The sequence below is a fragment of the Jaculus jaculus genome, chromosome 6 (assembly GCF_020740685.1).
Source record: "Jaculus jaculus isolate mJacJac1 chromosome 6, mJacJac1.mat.Y.cur, whole genome shotgun sequence".
Taxonomy (NCBI): Eukaryota; Metazoa; Chordata; class Mammalia; order Rodentia; family Dipodidae; genus Jaculus; species Jaculus jaculus.
The window spans coordinates 5617694-5635314 of NC_059107.1; the positions used below are offsets into that span (position 1 = coordinate 5617694).

Consider the following 17621-nt stretch of genomic DNA (forward strand, 5'->3'; position numbering starts at 1 on the left):
TATATATACATACATATATATATAAAATCTCCTTCCTGGGCAGGAGAGCCCAGGAGGAAATGCCATAAGGACTTTTCTTGGTGCTCAGGAAAAAAAGTGATAAATTATAACAAGAATTCTAAAGCTTTTGTTAAGGCCTTAGTTTCAGAAGTTTCTCCCCCACCTCCACTCCCACAATCCCACATGCCAGCTACATGTGTTCACACACAAACACTCCGGGGGTTAGCTCCCAGTGAGCACACGGTCACCCAGTGATCAGCTTGGGCCAGGGAGGGAGGGACTCACAGCCTGATTTCAACCAGCGAAGCCCCCCACTTTGGGACTGATGGCACCTCCCTGTGTCTTGCCCAGGTCAGCATCGGATGCCCTGAGAAGATGGAGCCCATCACCAAGATCTCACATATCCCGGCCAGCCGCTGGGCCCTGTCCTGCAGCCTTTGCAAGGAGTGCACAGGCACCTGCATCCAGGTGTGTGGCCCGCTTCCTCCCCCTGCCCAGAGTGCTCTGCTTGGCAAGAGGGGCACACTTGGGGCACCCCAAACCCCATTGGTTATCGCCGTCTCCACCTGCCATCCCTTGCTACTGCAGTCAAACCACTGGTGAGAGGTGCAGGGCGGGAGCCACCCCGGAGGACCAGGGTTCCTGGGAGTGAGTGCAGGCCTCTATCCCATGAAGTGCTGAAAAGGTGTCTTTCCTTTGGGGCTTAATAAATAATGCACTGGCCTATTTTCATATTCTTTTTTAATCTTTTTTATGAGAGAGAGAGAATTGTCTCATGTGCCACCTTGTGCGTCTGGCTTACATGGGTTCTGGAGAGTCAAACCTGGATCCTTAGGCTTTGTAGGTAGTGTCTTAACCATTAAGCCATCTCTCCAGCCCCTTTATGTTTTTTAAATATAGTTATATAGTTGAGAGAAAGAATGGGTGCACCCAGACCTCTAGACACTGCAAACCAACTCCAGATGCATAATCCACTTTGTGAATATGGCTTATGTGGGTACTGGGAAATCAAGCCTCAGTCCTTAGGCTTCGCAGGCAAGCACCTTAACCGCTAAGAAAGACATTGCTGTGTTTTGTTTTGATGGAGCTCAGCCGCCCTCTCCAGCTCAGGTAGCTTTTCTGACACAGGGACACCGGTCTGTCTGTGGCAGTGGTCCCCACTGCCGAAAGCACCAGAGTCACTAAGGCTGTCACACGCACACGGCTCTCACGGGTCTCCTCTGCAGAGGTTCTCAGGCAGGCCGTGTGGAGTGTGACTGAGAACTTGCATTCCTAACAAAGTCCCAGGAGATGCTGGTGCTTGAGATGTGTAGTCTGGGGGAAGGACACCCTCCACCTTCCCATCTCTCCAACAACAGAGTTGTCCTCACAAATATACTAGGGATGTTTCTGCCTGTTGTAGAACTCCAGGAGGGCCTGACCCCATGGCAGTGCTGCTGAAACAGCCACTGCTGTCCAAGACTGGGAGGGACAGACTGTTACCCAGCTGCAGTCCCTCCTCCCAGAGGGCAAAGTGAGGGAAAGACCCTTGCCTTCGGCCCTGTGGTGGAGGAGACAGTGATCTCTCAGCGCCCTTTCCTTGGCTGCCTTCAAATCCCAAAGGCATTTTGCCCAATGACAATGCAGCTTATCCCCAGAGGGGATGCAAAAGTCACCCCCCCCCCCTTTTTCTTTCCTCAGACAGGTTCTCACGTAGCCCAGGCAGGCCGGCCTCAAACTCGCTGTGGAGTGGAGGCCGCCCTTAAGCACCTAATCTTGCCTTCACATCCCAAGTTCTAGATGACAGGTGTGTGCTGCCACACCTGGCCTGCGCAAGTTGCCTTCTGATTGTTGACTTTCTCGAGATGTCTGGGGCTAGTCCCATTACCTTTCCAGGTGTCCAAGAGCTCCCAGTCCCTCCTTCCCGAGGGCCTTCCACATTACAGGAGGATAGGTTCCATGCCGTCCTGTGCAGGGTGTCCCTGCGTCGTGCTCCCTTAGGGACACCCTGAGGGAACCCCGCATCCTTCCTATTGGAGCTTCTTTCACTCGTGACCCCATCCTTCTTCTCTGTCCAGTGTTCCATGCCTTCCTGCGTCACAGCGTTCCACGTCACGTGCGCCTTTGACCACGGCCTGGAGATGCGGACTATATTAGCGGACAACGACGAGGTCAAGTTCAAGTCTTTCTGCCGGGAGCACAGCGACGGGGGCTCTCGGGGCGAGCCGACGCTGGAGCCCGTGGAGCCCAGCCCGGCTGGTGAGGGCCTGGAGAGGGTCACCCTGCGCAAGCAGCGGCTGCAGCAGCTGGAGGAGGACTTCTACGAGCTGGTGGAGCCAGCGGAGGTGGCCGAGCGGCTGGACCTGGCCGAGGCTCTCGTGGACTTCGTCTACCAGTACTGGAAGCTGAAGAGGAAAGCCAATGCTAACCAGCCGCTGCTGACGCTCAAGACGGACGAGGTCGACAACCTGGCCCAGCAGGAGCAAGACGTGCTCTACCGCCGCCTGAAGCTCTTCACCCACCTGCGGCAGGACCTGGAGAGGGTGAGTGCCCGCGCGACGGGTCGCTGATGTTTCGCAGGGCAGAGGAGCAGGCAGCTCTCGATCTTTGAGTCCGTTTTGTCCCAGCCCTTTCTCGGGCTTAGTAAAGGTAGCTAGCCACAGACCAGAGGCACAGACCCAGGCTCTCAGGCCTATTTATTGTCCCACTCTTGGCCTCTGGCCCATGCCTGGTCCTAACGCATGAAATTCTGCCCCAGTTGGCGGGGAGGGGAGGAGAGGAGGAGCTGGGGCTTCCCATGATGCTCCTGTCCAAGATGTTGACTGCCTGGAGCATTGAGAGCAAGGGTTGTCTGTCCCCTTATCAGGAGGGGGCGCCGTAGATCGGCTGAGGCTGGCTGGGTTTCTGGGAGCTGTAGGCACTTTCTACACAGGCGCTGGCATATGTCACGCCCGCCTTGTGGAGGAGTCACAGGGCTGGCCTGGAAGGGTGGGTTGCACACATGCTCTTCTGTAGGCCAGATGATGGGTCAGAGGAGTTTTCACTTTGGAGCTGAGGATGAGTGAGGTGAAGCAGGAAGCCTGCGTCTGTGGACCGACCCCTGGACCCTGGCCTGGGTTCTCTGGAAATGCGGTTCTAGAGCATGTGTAACGGAATTGCGTCAGTGTCCGTTAACGGCCACAGACAACACGCTCACCTTCTTCCTGGTCCCTGTTAGGGGATCAGAAGAGCTTTGTGTGACGGAGGCAGCTGCGCTCTGCAGTGAGTGAGCCAGTGTGTAGAATGGGTGGGGCATCTCAGCAGGTGGATGCTGTGGGGGTGACTGCACCCGGCTTCCCCCTTCTCCTTACTTCACTCATCAGCCCCGGCTTGGAAGGGCGATCCCTGCTTCACAGCCACCAGCCTGTTGTCAGGTCAGAGGAAGGGACGGCTGGCAAGGATCACATGTCTCTCGCCTTAGCCAGGGCAGAGGGCAAGGCCGGCTGCCTGCGCTGTAGCCACCACATACTGGGCAGTACAGCCTATGTCACAAGAAGCAGGGACCTTAGGCACAAGCCCTGTGAGACCACAGCAGCCTCCAGAGTTACCTCTGAGGCCACCCCAAGTCCTTACCCTTAGGTCTCCAGAAGATTGCTATTCCCCCTGCTACTTCTCAAACGACGCATCAGGTTGACCGTCCTGGTCTGTGCCAGTCAGCCCGAGGGCGCAGCCCAGAGCGACTTCCTGGGGAAGGAGCAGTAAGAAAGGCCCTCGAAGCCCCTGGTAGCTGGTGTGGTCCACCTGGGCTCAGAGGGATCAAGTTACAGGAAGCTGTGTTGAAGTTTGACTTTGGACCTGAGCTAAGGGAGGGCTGAGGTCAGGAAAGGTGATGTTGGCTCTGTCTTTATAAATTTACTGGGCAAATGTGTCCCTCATCATCCCCTGCCCTCCCAGCCCAGTGTCCGCTGCTACAGGGGCCAGCATCTGACTGGGTTGGGATGCCAGCAAGCTGGCTGAGCAGGCTCCAAAGCCCAAGCAAGACAGGTTCCATCTATCCGATCACCCAGAAAAAAAGAGTCGGGGCCAACTTTGGACTCTTGCAAACACTGCTTCCCAGCAGCCTTGGGCGCCAGCTGATAGCAGAGCCAGGGGAGATGTGGCCTAGGCAGGTTGAGGACACAGCAGTGAGCCGTGTGGACACACTCGGTGACCGGCCAGAAGCCCTCTTGTGGCCACGTGTAACTGACCAAGGTGAATGGATAGCAATGAGGAAGGCTTTCTGCAAAGCACCGTGGTTGTGGTGGGCTGGCCAGCAAGCCCGGTCTCTGACCGTGGCCTCCAGCCAACAGCTGAGAGTGTGAGCCTGTGACTGGGCACCAGGCCAGTTTGGGCCTGCATCCATTGGGAAAGTGCATGGTGAGGGCTCAAGCCGGAGGCCTTGGGTGATCCGGCTGTCCCCAGCCCTGTACCTTTGTCTCAGTCCTCTTGCCCGTGAGATGGAAGGAGTCAGCTGGCCTTGGCCACTGCGAGGACAGTGTCCTCCTGTGTTGCTTGTTGTCGTGTGTGCCTTTGTGCTGAGACGGGCTGTCACTGGAACCAAAGCTGACCTTGAACTCATTGTGTAGCGTGTGATCCAGGCTGACTTTGAACTCGTGGCATTCTCCTCCCTTAGGCTTCCTGGTGCTAGGGTGGCGGCATGAGCCCCAACACTGGGCCTGTGGTAGGTCGTGCTTGTTTCAGCTCTTACCAGAGAGACCTCGCCGTGCTCCTCAAGGGTGGCCTCCGCAGAGCCGCAAGGGAGGCCTGGTACTCCAGCCTGGGGATCCTCCCTGACGGTTAGGCGAGGGGTTCACTGAGAGCCAGGAGCAGGGGGTCACGGGGACGAAGTCCCATGTATGGTCAGCCCAGAAGATGTGCTGTCGGGTTCCAGCCAGAGCAGTCCTCCTCCCCAGCAGGCAGCTGGGGCGGGCATGGCCACTGCCATCTTGGATTATTCACGGCTGAGAGAAAAACTACCCCAGTGGACATCAGTCCTCAAATGCCAGTTAGTGTCCCCTGGCAACCACACTGTCCGTGAAACCATGGAGGGACATGGCTGTTGCTTTCGGTACCAGAGTTTTTTTTTCTAGAGCCTGACTAGACCTGAAGCTCCTAGGCCCATGTCTGCTCAGCTGTGCACGTGGGAGCCTTGTTCCTGGGGCCTTGCGCGGAGAGGCCAGAGGTCTGTGGAAGCCGGCCCCGCCGCTTTCTGACACTTGCTGCTTGCCTCCTTGTCATTTGGTCTCTCTGTTTATGTTTATTCTGGCCTTTCCTGTCAAGCTCGTGTTACCTGCTTTCCTTTTTTAAATTTTTGTTTATTTGTCTGCATGCGTGGGTGTGTATGGACCTCTTGCCACTATAAGTAAACACCAGATACTTGGGCTACTTTCTGCATCTGGCTTATGTGGGTGCACTGAGAGTTGAACCCAGGCTGGCCGGCCTCGCATGCAAGCGCCTTTAGCCACTGAGCCACCTTCCCAGCCCCCACTTGCAAGGAGTAGGGGGAGGGAGACAAAGAGAACAGAGAGAACAGCGCACTAGGGCCTCTTGCCCCCCACTACAAATGAACTCCTAACACATGTGCCACTTTGTCCATCGGGCCTTATGTGGGTTCTGGGGAGTCAAGCCTGGGTCGTTAGGCTTTGCAACAAGAAGCCACCTTCACTCGCTGAGCCGTCCCACCAGCCTGTTTCCTGCTTTCTCCCTGTAGCAGTTACCCCCATTCCTGGGACAAAACACCCGACCAAAAACCCTCTTATGGAAGGAGAGTGTTTATTTTAGTTGACAGTTTCCAGCGAAGCCTCATCGCGCTAGGGCGTGCATGGCAGACAGCGGACATCTTGTCACATCAGCTGGGTGGAAGGAGTCCAAATGCTGAGCTTGGAGCTGGCCTGCGAACCCCTGGGCCTGTCCCACAGACACGCCTCCTCTAGCAAGGCCCCAACGTTCCCAGACTGCCACTAGCAGGGCCCAAGCATTCAAAACGCATGAGGCCGTGGGGGCACTTCACATTCGAACGGTGACACTGACTTTGCATGCCAGTCAGGCCACCACAGTGTTCTAGAATCTTCAACACCAGCCACCCAAAGTCTCCCCTTCTCGCTCTCATCTCCCAGCCCTCTTCAGCCACACTGCAGCCTGCAGATCCTCCAGCCAGACGGACGCTCTAGCTCCGCGCTCCTCTGCCGGCCTCGCTCGGGGCTGTCACTGCTGTCATAACCTGGCCTTTCATAGGGACGTCAGTCGTAATGGATTTAGGGCTTATGCCAGTCCAGAGTTGTCTCTTTCTAAGTGTATCCACTGAGAGCCTGTTTACAAATCAGATCCCATTCTGAGGCTCCCAGCAGTTGGAAATCTTGGACAGAGAACACCATTCAGGATTGAGGGGCAGGGGGGCTCTTGTTCACATTTCAAGAGCACTGATTGCTGAGGGATGGTTTCAATGCTGCCTGCCCTCATGGAGGTGGACTAGGCTGTGGAATGAGCCAGCGTCACAGGAAATATCCCCCTGTGGGTCAGCCATGGCTATACACCCAGAGCAGGCTTGGGCATGACCGTTTCAGTCAACACCCTGCCCCAGCTCCCCTTGGTGGGGCTCAGTCAACCCTTGGAGCCTGCCTCCACCCCACGCACTGCTCCCGTGATCTCTGTCTGGGGCCCCTGTATGTGACCACCTGCTTGGCTTTGCTGTCCCTCCGTCCAGGAAGCCTTGTTCTCTGCCCTGGTCCCAGGAGTGTTTCATCAGAATCCCTGTCCTTTGGGGCGGCAGGCCGTGAGAAAGGGGTTCTGGGCAGAGCAGCGCACACCTTTTAAGCCCAGCCTCCTCCCAGCTCTCGGGAGGCAGAGGCAGGATCGTCTTGAAACCAGCCTGAGACTACCGAACGAATTCTAGGTCGGCCTGTGCTCGAGGGAGACCCTATCATGAAAAAAAAAAACAAAAACAAAACAAAAGAATGCAGAGCTGAGCCAATGCTTAGGGGTGCGGGAAGGTTGGAAGGGGAGCCGTGCCAGAGGTCAGAACAAGGGCATAGAATGCCACAGAAGAGTCTACATCAGCCCATTTCTGCAGAGGCTGGAGCCTGGACCAGGCCTTCTGGGATCTTCTTCACATCCAGTCTCAAGAAGAGAGGGGACAGCCATACCTAGCAAAGGTCTGATCACACTGCCTTGGGCCAGGAGGAATGGGGGTCATGCCAACAAGCAGGCATTCTAAACCAGCAGCCACCTGAGGTAACTTAAGATATGAAGACCAAACTGAGCCCTAAGGGTGAACCAACTTGAGACCAGCGCAGCCGGAAACGCCGGTGGGACCAGGAGCCCAGCTGAGCGGCTTTGCCGGCTACGCGTCCCTGAGCAGAAGGTGACAGCCACCCCACACCGAGGAGTCCCTCAAGAGGGAGCCTGGTCTTGGCCCCTGAAGTGTGAAAGCAGCCAGTTAGGGACGGTGGCAACCTGGGGTAAGGTACCAGGAGGACAGGCAGCTATCAGATCCAGCCCTCAGGTGCCTGCAGATCATCTGAAGAACGCGTACCTTCCCTGTGAGCCAAGCCAGCTGACCCTCAGTCTGCTCAAGGGGCTCTTCCTGTCATGTTAGTGGAGAGGTTGATGCCCTTGCTAAGGCTGAGGTGTGTCACTGAGACTGATGAATGTGGTCTTTGGGGGTGTGCCAGTGCTCACCCCAGCCGCAGGGCCTGGCTCAATCCTAGTGCAGCAGGTAGACGTGGAGAGGCCGTTCTGTCACATCTCTCTCTGGCCCCAGGTACCTTGGGACCTGTGCCTTAGGACAGGTATTGTTGGGGTGCTTGTGTCTAAAGAGTTGATTTGCTTGGGCAAGAACTAGGTGACCTGGGGAGACCTCAGTGACCCCCGGAGCACTGTGGACTTTGTCAGAGGGCCTTAGGCAGCACACCTGGCTCAACGTGGATGTTGAGAGCAGAGGAGGAAGGTGGACTTGCCGGCTTACCTGGCCACAGGCCAAGAGGACACAAAACAAAGATGCACTTGGGGCCTGGGGATGGATTCCCGGACTTCTGAACAGGCGAGGCAGCAGCAGGAACGGCCTGTGTCCTAAGCAATGCTTTCTCCAGCAACAGGGCTCCTCGGGCTGGAAGATCTCAGATGGGTGCCCAAGTTAGGTGGGAAATCTCTCTTGTGTCTCCTCAGGTTAGGAATCTGTGCTACATGGTGACAAGGCGCGAGAGAACGAAACACGCCATCTGCAAGCTCCAGGAGCAGATATTCCACCTGCAGATGAGACACATTGAACAGGACCTGGGTCGAGGTAGGCACCTTTCTTGCTCACTGCTGCCCGCCTCTGCATGCACTCTCGTGTGGGGGGGTGGGCCCCGAGAAGGGTGTGTCGACGTGGCCTTGTGGGCCATGGTGTCAGGGGGAGTCGTCCGCCCCCCCCCCCCCTTTTCTGCCATTGTAGTTCCTAGGCCTGGATTGGGACTTGCCAAGGCCTTGGCTGTGTTTGTTGGTAGGAAGGAGCCAGTCTAGATGGTGGCTCACGGGCTTGCCCTTGAGTATCTCAGGTTCCACGGGCCAGCCTGGTTTAGAAGCAACTTGCTTGGGAACAAATGCAGGCCCAGAATCCTAGCAGCTGTGTGCTGGGGCTGGGACAAGGCGGGCAGAAGCTAACGAGCCTCCCTGAAGGCTGGCGAGCCGTAGGGATTCATTTCTCAAGGAGGCAGCTGTCCAGAGAAGAGGCAAGGCTTGTTTTTTTTCTGGCCTGGTGGGACAGGTTTCAGGCCTCCCTCCTCAGCTGTGTTTTCTCCTTCTTTGCTTTAATTCTCTTGCACACGTATCAGAAGCCAGAGGGCCGAGAAGCCCTTGACGTGCAGTGTCGGCCCATCATGGGCTTCTCCCGGCATGTCAAGAGGGCCAGTGCGTAACACCCCCGCCAAAATGTCACTTGGGAGCAGAAGGGTGTGCAGCTGTGGGCCGCCACTGCAAAGCCATCCTGCGGGTCAGCTCTGCCCAGAGTTGAGGAGGGTGGAGAGTTCCTGGGCACCATGGGAGCAAATGGCTGCCTCCACCCCTGCCAAGAGCTGAGCTGCCCCTCCGCGCTTTGAGACCACTAGCGTTGAAGCTGGGTGTGGTGACACATGCCTGCCATCCCGTCACTCAAGAAGCTACAGCCGGAAGATTGTGAATGCAAGGCCAGCTGGAACTACACAGTGAAATCCTGTCCTCCAGAAAAAAGTGAAAGAAGCCGGGCGTGGCAGCGCACGCCTTTGATCCCAGCACTCGGGAGGCAGAGGTAGAAGGATCACCGGGAGTTCGAGGCCACCCTGAGACTACATAGTGAATTTCTGGTCAGCCTGGGCTAGAGTGAGACCCTACCTTGAAAAGTAAAACAACAACAAAGTGAAAGAAAAGAGTTACCTGACTCAAGAGCTGGGTCAGAGCAGGTCACAGCCACACAGAGGTCACGTACAGTGAGACAGGGTGTTCTAGGTGGCACACTCTAAGGCGTGCAGTCAGTGGCAGTGTAGGGACAGAGGCGTTGCTGGTGATGTGAAGCACCAGCTCAGGCTTCCCTAGCCCCGGCCGTCGCCTTACCTGTGTCTGCAGACGAAGCCACAGGAACTGCCAGCGGTCGAGGGAGGAAGCCAAGCGTGAGGAGGCGTGAGATGCCACAAAACAGGGTCTGTGCCTCGATTTTGGGTCTGGGGGCTTTGCCACCCAGTCAGGGCGAGACTTGCTGGACAGAAGGCTTGTTCTGCACTAAGTGGAGGCTCAGCCTTTCATGATACTTGTCCTGTTGGGTGGAGTGTAGGCAGCAAGCCTGTTGCTGAGGCCCGCGTGGCCTGGGGCTTGTCAGCGAAGAGGACAAGAATCCTAGCATGTCTTGGAACCGAAACTTGTCATAGTCGCAACTAGAGAAGGAAGAGAGGCTTAGGTGGGGCTGTGGGAAAAGTCAGGGTGAGAGACGTTTGAGGTCTTGGGGCCTGGGGAGCAAGACCAGTGGTCCATGTCACAGGTGAGGAGACTGAGGCCTGGCCTGAGGTTCTGGGAACTAACAGCAGAGCTGAGGCTGTACCCCTCAACCTTTCCTTAACTTGGCTCGGGAGTTGTTCTGCCACTGGAGAAGCTGGGCAGCCGTGTCCCCTGCGCAGTGATCTTGAACCCAGAGGATACAAGGGGTCAGGTGTGCAGCACACAACTTCCATCCAGAGCAGACCTGGAAACTGAGCCAGGACACTCGATCAAGGGGCCTGGCTGTGGTATCAGGACTTTGCCCCTCTGGTGGCATTCTGTTCACCCTGAGCTCCTTAGCCTGGCAGTCAAGACCCTGGCCTGTCCATCCAGATGGCACTTAGGCGTCTTTGCCACCTGTGTAGACTCGTCAAGGACTTTAGTTTGTATGGGTCGCAGTGAAGTCCAGGTCTCACAAGGGTCTCTCATGGTGCTGTGTCTAGCCCATGACCCTCCATCCCACCCCTGCTGCCCCCAACAGACTAGTTCTAGTGCGTCGCCTGTGCCCTTGCTGCTGTGGCGGGTACGCCCGGCTGGTGGAAGGCCCCCTGGCTGCCCCGTGCTGCTCCTGGTCCTGATCAAGACCACTCAGGTGTGTGCCCCTTCTCACAATCCCTGCTGCAGAGCCCTCTGGAAGGAGAGCAAAAGGCAAGAAGACGGACTCAAAGAGGAAAGATCGAGATGGCCCCAAGGGCAGCAGCCCAGAGAAGAAAGAGAAGATGAAGGCTGGGCCCGACTCGGTCCTGGGGCAGCTGGGTGAGTGAGGGGCCGCTGTCGGCCTGGCAGGCCTCAGTTCACACCATCCCGCCCCACCCCCACGTGAGGCGGAGATGACTTCCCACAGAGGTCATCAGGCCTTTCCCTGCCCAGGTCCCCGCAGAGCAGACTGGCTTCAGCCTCATCTGTCACCCCAAGAAATTCTAACTGGGAGGGCACTGAGCCCCACCAGGGTCCTGGGTGCTAAGATTTTCCTAGAGGTTACTAGGCTCTCTGCATTCTGAGAGGGGAGGACTCTAGAATCCTCCTGGGGGGGTCCCTGTGGGGCCTATGCCACCCTCTCAGGCCGCAGGGAAGGAGGGAAGGCCCAGAACTGAGTTGACCCTGGTATCTGACAGAGACCTTCTGCCAATATGCCATACTGGGTCTCCTCCACTATGTTTTTTGGTGTTTTTTTTTTCGAGGTAGGGTCTCACTCTAGCCCAGGCTGACCTAGAATGCACTATGTAGTTTTAGGTGGCCTCGAACTCATGGCAGTCCTTCTACCCCTGCCTCCCAAGTGCTGGGATTAAAGGCGTGCACCACCCCACCTGGCTTCTCATTTCTGTTTTATCCAAGTGCTTTCCCAGAGGGGCCATCCATAGAGATGCAGCGCCCTCTGGTGGTGTCCTCAGGGCCCTTTTCCTTTGGGTCCCTCTCCGTGCAACCTGAGAGGTTGCAAGGGGTGCCTATGCTTGGTTTAAAGTTAGGCCCTTGCAACTTTGAAATTCTTACCATTAATATTTTTGTTTGTTTGGAGGTAAGGTCTCACTGTAACTGACCTGGAATTCACTGTGTAGTCTCAGACTGTCCTCTGTCTCCCATGGGCTGGGATTAAAGGCGTTCACCACCACGCCCGGCTGAAATTCTTAATAGAATTTGAGAGGGAGGATTCTAGAACCTCCTGGGAGCGTGCCTGCAGGGCGTGCGTCATCCTCTCAGGCCGCAGGAGAGGAGGGAAGGCCCAGAATTGAGTTGACCCTACAAAGCTAACAACCCTGGGTTGTGATACCCGGTTGAGGAGGGCTGTGTTGTGGCCTTATTCTCCGCCACCCCCCTCCACCCCGCCCCCCACCCAGCTCTTCAGTGCCATTGGTGAGAGAAGGACAGAGCAAGATGGCTTACCTGGGCACAAGGGAAGCGGGAAGAAGACACACTGGTGTTGGGAGGGTGACTGTTATTTCCTGTGTTGCTATGGCAGTGCCCGAGGAAGCAGTCCAAGAGAGGAAGGGTTTATTTCAGATGCAGTTCGTCATGTGGCAGGAGCGGGAAGCTGCGGGCGGGAGAGCAGTGAAGGCTGGCACTCAGCTGCCAGCACCCCAACACGTGGAATGGTGCCACCCACAGTGAGGGTGGGTCTTCACACCTTAATTAACCTAATCTGGAAACACCCTCACAGACACAGAATACCCTAGGTGATTCTAGATCCTGTCCACTTGCTGATCAGTACTGAGCCTCCCGGAGTCCGCGCGGGCTGTCTGGAAGGACGGGCCATACACCTGCTGGTATCTTAACCTGTCTCCTCTCCCTTGCTCAGGTCTGTCCACCTCGTTTCCCATCGACGGCACTTTCTTCAACAGCTGGCTGGCACAGTCTGTGCAGATCACAGCGGAAGACATGGCCATGAGCGAGTGGTCATTGAACAACGGGCACCGTGAAGACCCTGCGCCGGGGCTGCTGTCCGAAGAACTGCTACAGGATGAGGAGACGCTGCTCAGCTTCATGCGGGACCCCTCGCTGAGACCTGGTGACCCCACCAGGAAGGCTCGAGGCCGAACTCGCCTGCCTGTCAAAAAGAAGCCACCGCCACTTCACGATGGGTCTGGTGCACGGACAGTGGCAGACAAGCCGCCCAAGAAGCCTTGGGGCCACGATGCAGGCAGTGGCAAGGGCGGGCAAGGGCCACCTACCAGGAAGCCACCCCGGCGGACGTCTTCCCACTTGCCGTCCAGCCCTGCGGCTGGGGACTGTCCAGTCCCAGCGGCCCCAGAAAGCCCCGCAATGCTGGCCTCCGAGACCCTGGATGAGACACCCCCAGTGGCTGCTGAATCGAATGTCCAAGTGCCTGGCCCGACCATGAGCCCCAAGCCCTGGGGCAGGCTCCGGTCACCCCGTGAGAGCAAAGTCACCCGGAGATCGCCGGGCGCCAGGCCCGATGCTGGGACAGGCCCGCCGTCTGCTGTAGTCGAACGGCCGAAGGTCAGCCTGCATTTTGACACCGAGGCCGATGGCTACTTCTCTGATGGGGAGATGAGCGACTCGGATATAGAGACGGGGGACAGCAGGATGCAGCGGGGTTCCAGGGAAGCAGGGGCGGAGGAGGTGGTTCGCATGGGGGTACTAGCCTCCTAACTCACTCTACCCTGTCCCAGGCCCTACCCTGGTCCCCTACAAGGCCTCAGCCCAGTCACAACTGCCATTTCCTACTGCTGAGTGTCCAGACCCACCACTCTGTGGTTTTATTTTTAATATAGAGAGAGTTCCGAATTCCACACTGTTGTCTTTCCTCTGTGCTGGCCTAGGACATTAGGGTTCCCTCCATGGCTCTGGCCACGGGGACCGTGCCAGGCCCTATGTACCACCCCTGTTCAGGCCCATTTGGCATTGCTGGGCTTCTGGCTAGATGTAGAAAGGTGAAGAAGAGCTCAGGACTCCTGCCCGCTGCCTCTGGGTGACACAAACTGTCATTTGGGCATTATTTTATGGCAGATGGGCCATTCCGGGGCCTGCCCCACCTTGCCCCCAGAAGACACTGGGGTCCGTTGTGGGGGGCTTCCTGCTGCACTCCACTGATCCCCCAAGAAGCATCACAAGTGGTAACCCAGCCAGAGTCTACTCACTGTCACAAGCACAACGAGTCTATATGAGAAAGCACTGAGGGTACCAGGGGCCCCCTGGCTCCTGACTGACCCATGTCAGCTGAGTGAGGCCTGCCTTCCCACCTGCCACCCCCCTCCCTTGCTGCTCCGCCCTTGCCAGTGCCCAGCGGCATGGGAAGGGGTTCCCAGAATCCTTCCTGAGCTGTGCCATTTACTCAGGGGACTCCCCGTCAGCCAGCTACCAGTTCAGGTGGCAGGCTTCAAGGGAGGGCCAGTGCCCAGCTTGGGGCGTGGGGCTCAGCGCAGCCCACTGCAGAGAATCACTCTGGGGCTCCAACTTCCTTCCCTCCTTTGGGGCCAGTCTCAGCCGAAGTCTTGCTCGCTCCAACCCGAGCTGACCAGGCCAGACCCATTGCCTTCTCAAGTTTCCTAGTCCTGCTAAGAGACGGGTCTCCTTCCGGAGACGCCCGCGTCCTTTCTACAAGCAGTGGGATCCCGGGGCGCCCGGTGGGCCAGTATCGGTCCACCGGGGCTAGTTGAAGTCTGCTGGATGTTCCTCTCTCTGTCCCTTAACACCTTACTTCCCTTTTCCTTCCTCACACCTTCCCCACCTCCCCAGCCCCCAGGTAGTTCTGAAGAATTTTAGTGGAGTGGCCCCAGGGTGATAGCTCAGGGAACAAACAAAAAGGGATTCCGTGAAAACATTTTTCTTTTGTGAATTACTCCTGGGTCACTTCCACCACTGGTAAAGCCAGAACTTCTCCAACCAGAACCTTGCAAAAGTCCAGTGAACCAGTCGAATCATTCTATGAATGCCAAAGAATCCTTTGACCATAACAGCACAGCCCAGGACGGACGCCTTGTCACTTGGACTTCTTTTTAAATGGAGTTCCTTAGCAACAGAATTCAGAAACCCAGTCGTGGCGCACAGCAACAGGGCAGGCCTCGGGCCTCGAAGACGACATTGCTGCTGCTGTTGGATTTCAGACCCTGAGCCGGGCCGCTGTGACTAATCCTAAACCCTGAGACCCCCGGGGAAAGCCTGACTGTGAAACCAGCGTGGAAACCGTCTTGACCGTGTGGTCCCCCGCCCCCACGCAAATACACAAAGAGCAAATACACGGGATGGGGAGCGGCCTGACCCTCACCCACCTCCACTCCAAAGCTATCAAGGTACGACAGTGGCATTGTCACCGACATGTGATTTCATATGTTTTAGCAAAACCGGAAACAAAGATAATGACTTCAGAGGATCAGACAAACGTGTCTGATCTGAACGGACTCTGAGGGAGAAGGGTGGGCTCCAAGAATCCTGGGATGGGATCAGCTACGATGTAGACTTAGTCTGCCTGCCTGCCTTGGTAGTTGGGGCACAGCGCGGTGTCTCCATCGGCATCCCCACCCCGGTCTCTGTTTACTGCCTTTGAACAGACCTCCCTTCCCCACGCTTCGGGTCACTTTGGGTCCCATTCTCGTCTGCTGAATTGTGTGGCCTGACCCTGCAGTTAGCAGAGGGGATAAGAGAGCTTAAAGAACAACCGAAAGGCCAGGGCAGGGCCAGGACAGCATGCACAGGGCCCAGCAGCCTCGGCATTCGCCCTGACCCTGCGCTCCACCCTGGAGCATGGCTGGGCTCTGTGGGTCGGGATGAGGTGGCGAGTGTAGAGAATCTGGCCTTTTGCCTGGGAATTTTGGAGCAATACTGTCAGGGCCTTTAGACTGGCCAGGCAGATGGGCACCTGGAATGTTTCAGAAAGCCTCTGCTTTCACTGGCCCGTGATTGGGCGCCTCGTAACGGTTGGCTTCTGCTCCGAGCTGTCCGCTGGGCCTTTGTGCTGCAAAGCCCGGGTGTCTATCAGATGTCCCCCGCCCTCCCCCAGGCTAGGCTCCAAGGCAGTCTTCATCAGGCAGCTGTCTCCACTTACAGGATGTCCACCAGGCAGCAAGGAGGACAAGGATGCAGTCTCTCCTCCCTCCCTGTAGCAGACAGCCTCCAGATCGTCCCGTTAGCCACGGCCCCTGCACCCCTCCCAGACCACTACCCACGGTGTAGAGGGCTTTGCTGCCCCCACAACCAAGGCACCTTTTCCAGACCAGAGGTAGACCTCAGTATTGCCCACCTCTGCCGCCCCTCCCGAGAGGCAGAAACTGCTCTGTAACTCATGCTGGCTACTTTCCCATCCCACCAGTCTTGGCTGCCTTCCACCTCATTCTCATCACACGACACAAGGATAATGTGCAAGGAAAGTATTTTTATGTATCATAGATGTATTTTGAGACAAACCAGGAGAAGAAAGGTAGACTGCTCATTTATGTTATTAAGTGAGCTCGGACTTTGTGACGGTTAAGCACGAGAGTATTCGGAATGTAAAGGCCTCAGGTTCCTTGGAGACGCCGCCGGGGTTTCCAGGCACAGGCGTTGGGGTCTGTGCACGCAGGTGTGCACCAGAGCATGTCTTGTGTCCGTGGGCGTGCACAGACACCCTACTGCAAGGCCTGCTCAGGTAGTGCCTAGAGATCCAAACGCCCAGTTCCAGAGCGGCACTGGCCCCAGCTGGACTTGGCAATTCCTTATTCTTTGCTAGATGTGGCCACCCTGTGCCCACCCATGCCTGAAGCTCTGCCCAACAGTCTGGATCCCTGTAGTGAGGCTCTGGAGGGGGAGGAGGAGGCTCCTCTTCGGTGCCCTCGGCCCTGTCGGCCACATTGGCTGAAGAGCCAGGGTTGACTCTGGGACCTTTGGTTGTTCTTTAAGGCACTTCCTGCCGCCTTCCCTCTAGATGCACACTTTGTGCTTCAAATCACTGGAGGGTGGTGGTAGGGAGGTGATATGAATGTCACAGGAGGAGACACCTTCTGTCTTTGTTTCAAAGAAAGTGATGTGCCATTTGTTAATATACAAGAGAAATATTGAAAATATATTGAAAAGAGCAATTTTAAATTATTTTTGGCTTATGTTGCAATATTTATTTTCTTGTATTAGAAAAGATTCCTTTGTAGAGAAAAATGTATTTTTCATTACCGCAAAGACCTATTTCTCCTTTTTGTACATCGTCCATGTTCGCGACCCTTGATGAGCAATAGAATGTACGGTCACCCCCACGTGGCCAGTGCCCGCCCGCCGTGCCCTGCATGACCCTGTGCTGCCTCTGCTGCTGCTCCCAGCCCCACCTGTCCTGCTCACTCAGGGGGGCTTCTGGACCCCGGGCCCCGCCAGGGCCTGGGTTTAGGGAGCTCCCTGCACTCCTCGTGTGCTGGCAAACGCAGTTAATAAAGCAATGTTTTCTGTGCTGGCTGGTGTGAGGCTCTTGCAATGAGTGGGCAGGGGACCTGGGAATCCTATGCACACCCCAACAGTGGGCTCAGCCAACCCCCCAGGTCTTGCTATAGCTTTGGCTTTGCAAGGACCTTGACAGCACTAGAGGCCACCCTTGAAGAGGGCTATTTCCTTTGATCTTCAAGGTCTCCCTTGGCATTCAAGGGGGGGGGTGACACGAGGCATGCCCCAAGTGACACCTCTGGTAATGGGCAAAGTTGCACATGAAGGGCAGGGGCCACCATGCCCTGGTACTCCCTCCAGCTGCTCTCCCCAAGTGGCAGAGGTCTGCCTGGCTCCGCACCCTGCCAAGCTCCGGGAAGTAGGGAAGAGCTGCTGTTCCCCGCAGCTCAGCTCACAGTGCGGGGGGGGGGGGGGGGGGGTACAGCTCCGGAAGGGCTCCTCTGGGGAAGTGACACCCTTCGGCCATTAGACCATGCACATTGCAGGCGTGCCGGGCCCGTGGAGAGCAAAGGAACTGATTAATGGTCGAGTCAGGCGTGGTGGCGCAAGCCTATGATCCTCTGGAGGCTGAAGCAAATTTCAAGTCACCCTGGCCACAGAGCAGCTGAGCTGTGTGTGTAAAAGAAAAGAAAAATCAGAAACCAGGTGTGGTAATATGTATACCTTTAGTCCTGGGAGTGAGTTTGAGGCCAGCCTAGGTCTACAGAGGGAGACTACCTTAGAACATGCACGCGCGCACACACACACACACATACACACACACCCCAGAACCAAGCCAGCTCAACTGC

At 56.6% G+C, this 17621-nt stretch overlaps 1 protein-coding gene across 6 annotated transcripts in view; it reads left to right on the top strand.

Moving 5' to 3' along the window:
• The window catches only part of Jade2 (jade family PHD finger 2), a 55282-nt gene extending 38439 nt beyond the window's left edge, over positions 1 to 16843 (top strand). For all 6 annotated transcript variants that reach the window (XM_004666558.2, XM_045151903.1, XM_045151900.1 and 3 more), the window contains 5 exons: positions 352 to 468; positions 2058 to 2522; positions 8161 to 8278; positions 10603 to 10734; positions 12272 to 16843. In XM_004666558.2, coding sequence (XP_004666615.2) covers positions 352 to 468; positions 2058 to 2522; positions 8161 to 8278; positions 10603 to 10734; positions 12272 to 13086 — 1647 coding nt within the window. In that variant the 3' untranslated portion in view covers positions 13087 to 16843. The remainder of the gene's footprint in view (positions 1 to 351; positions 469 to 2057; positions 2523 to 8160; positions 8279 to 10602; positions 10735 to 12271) is intronic.
• Positions 16844 to 17621: the final 778 nt, after the last annotated feature.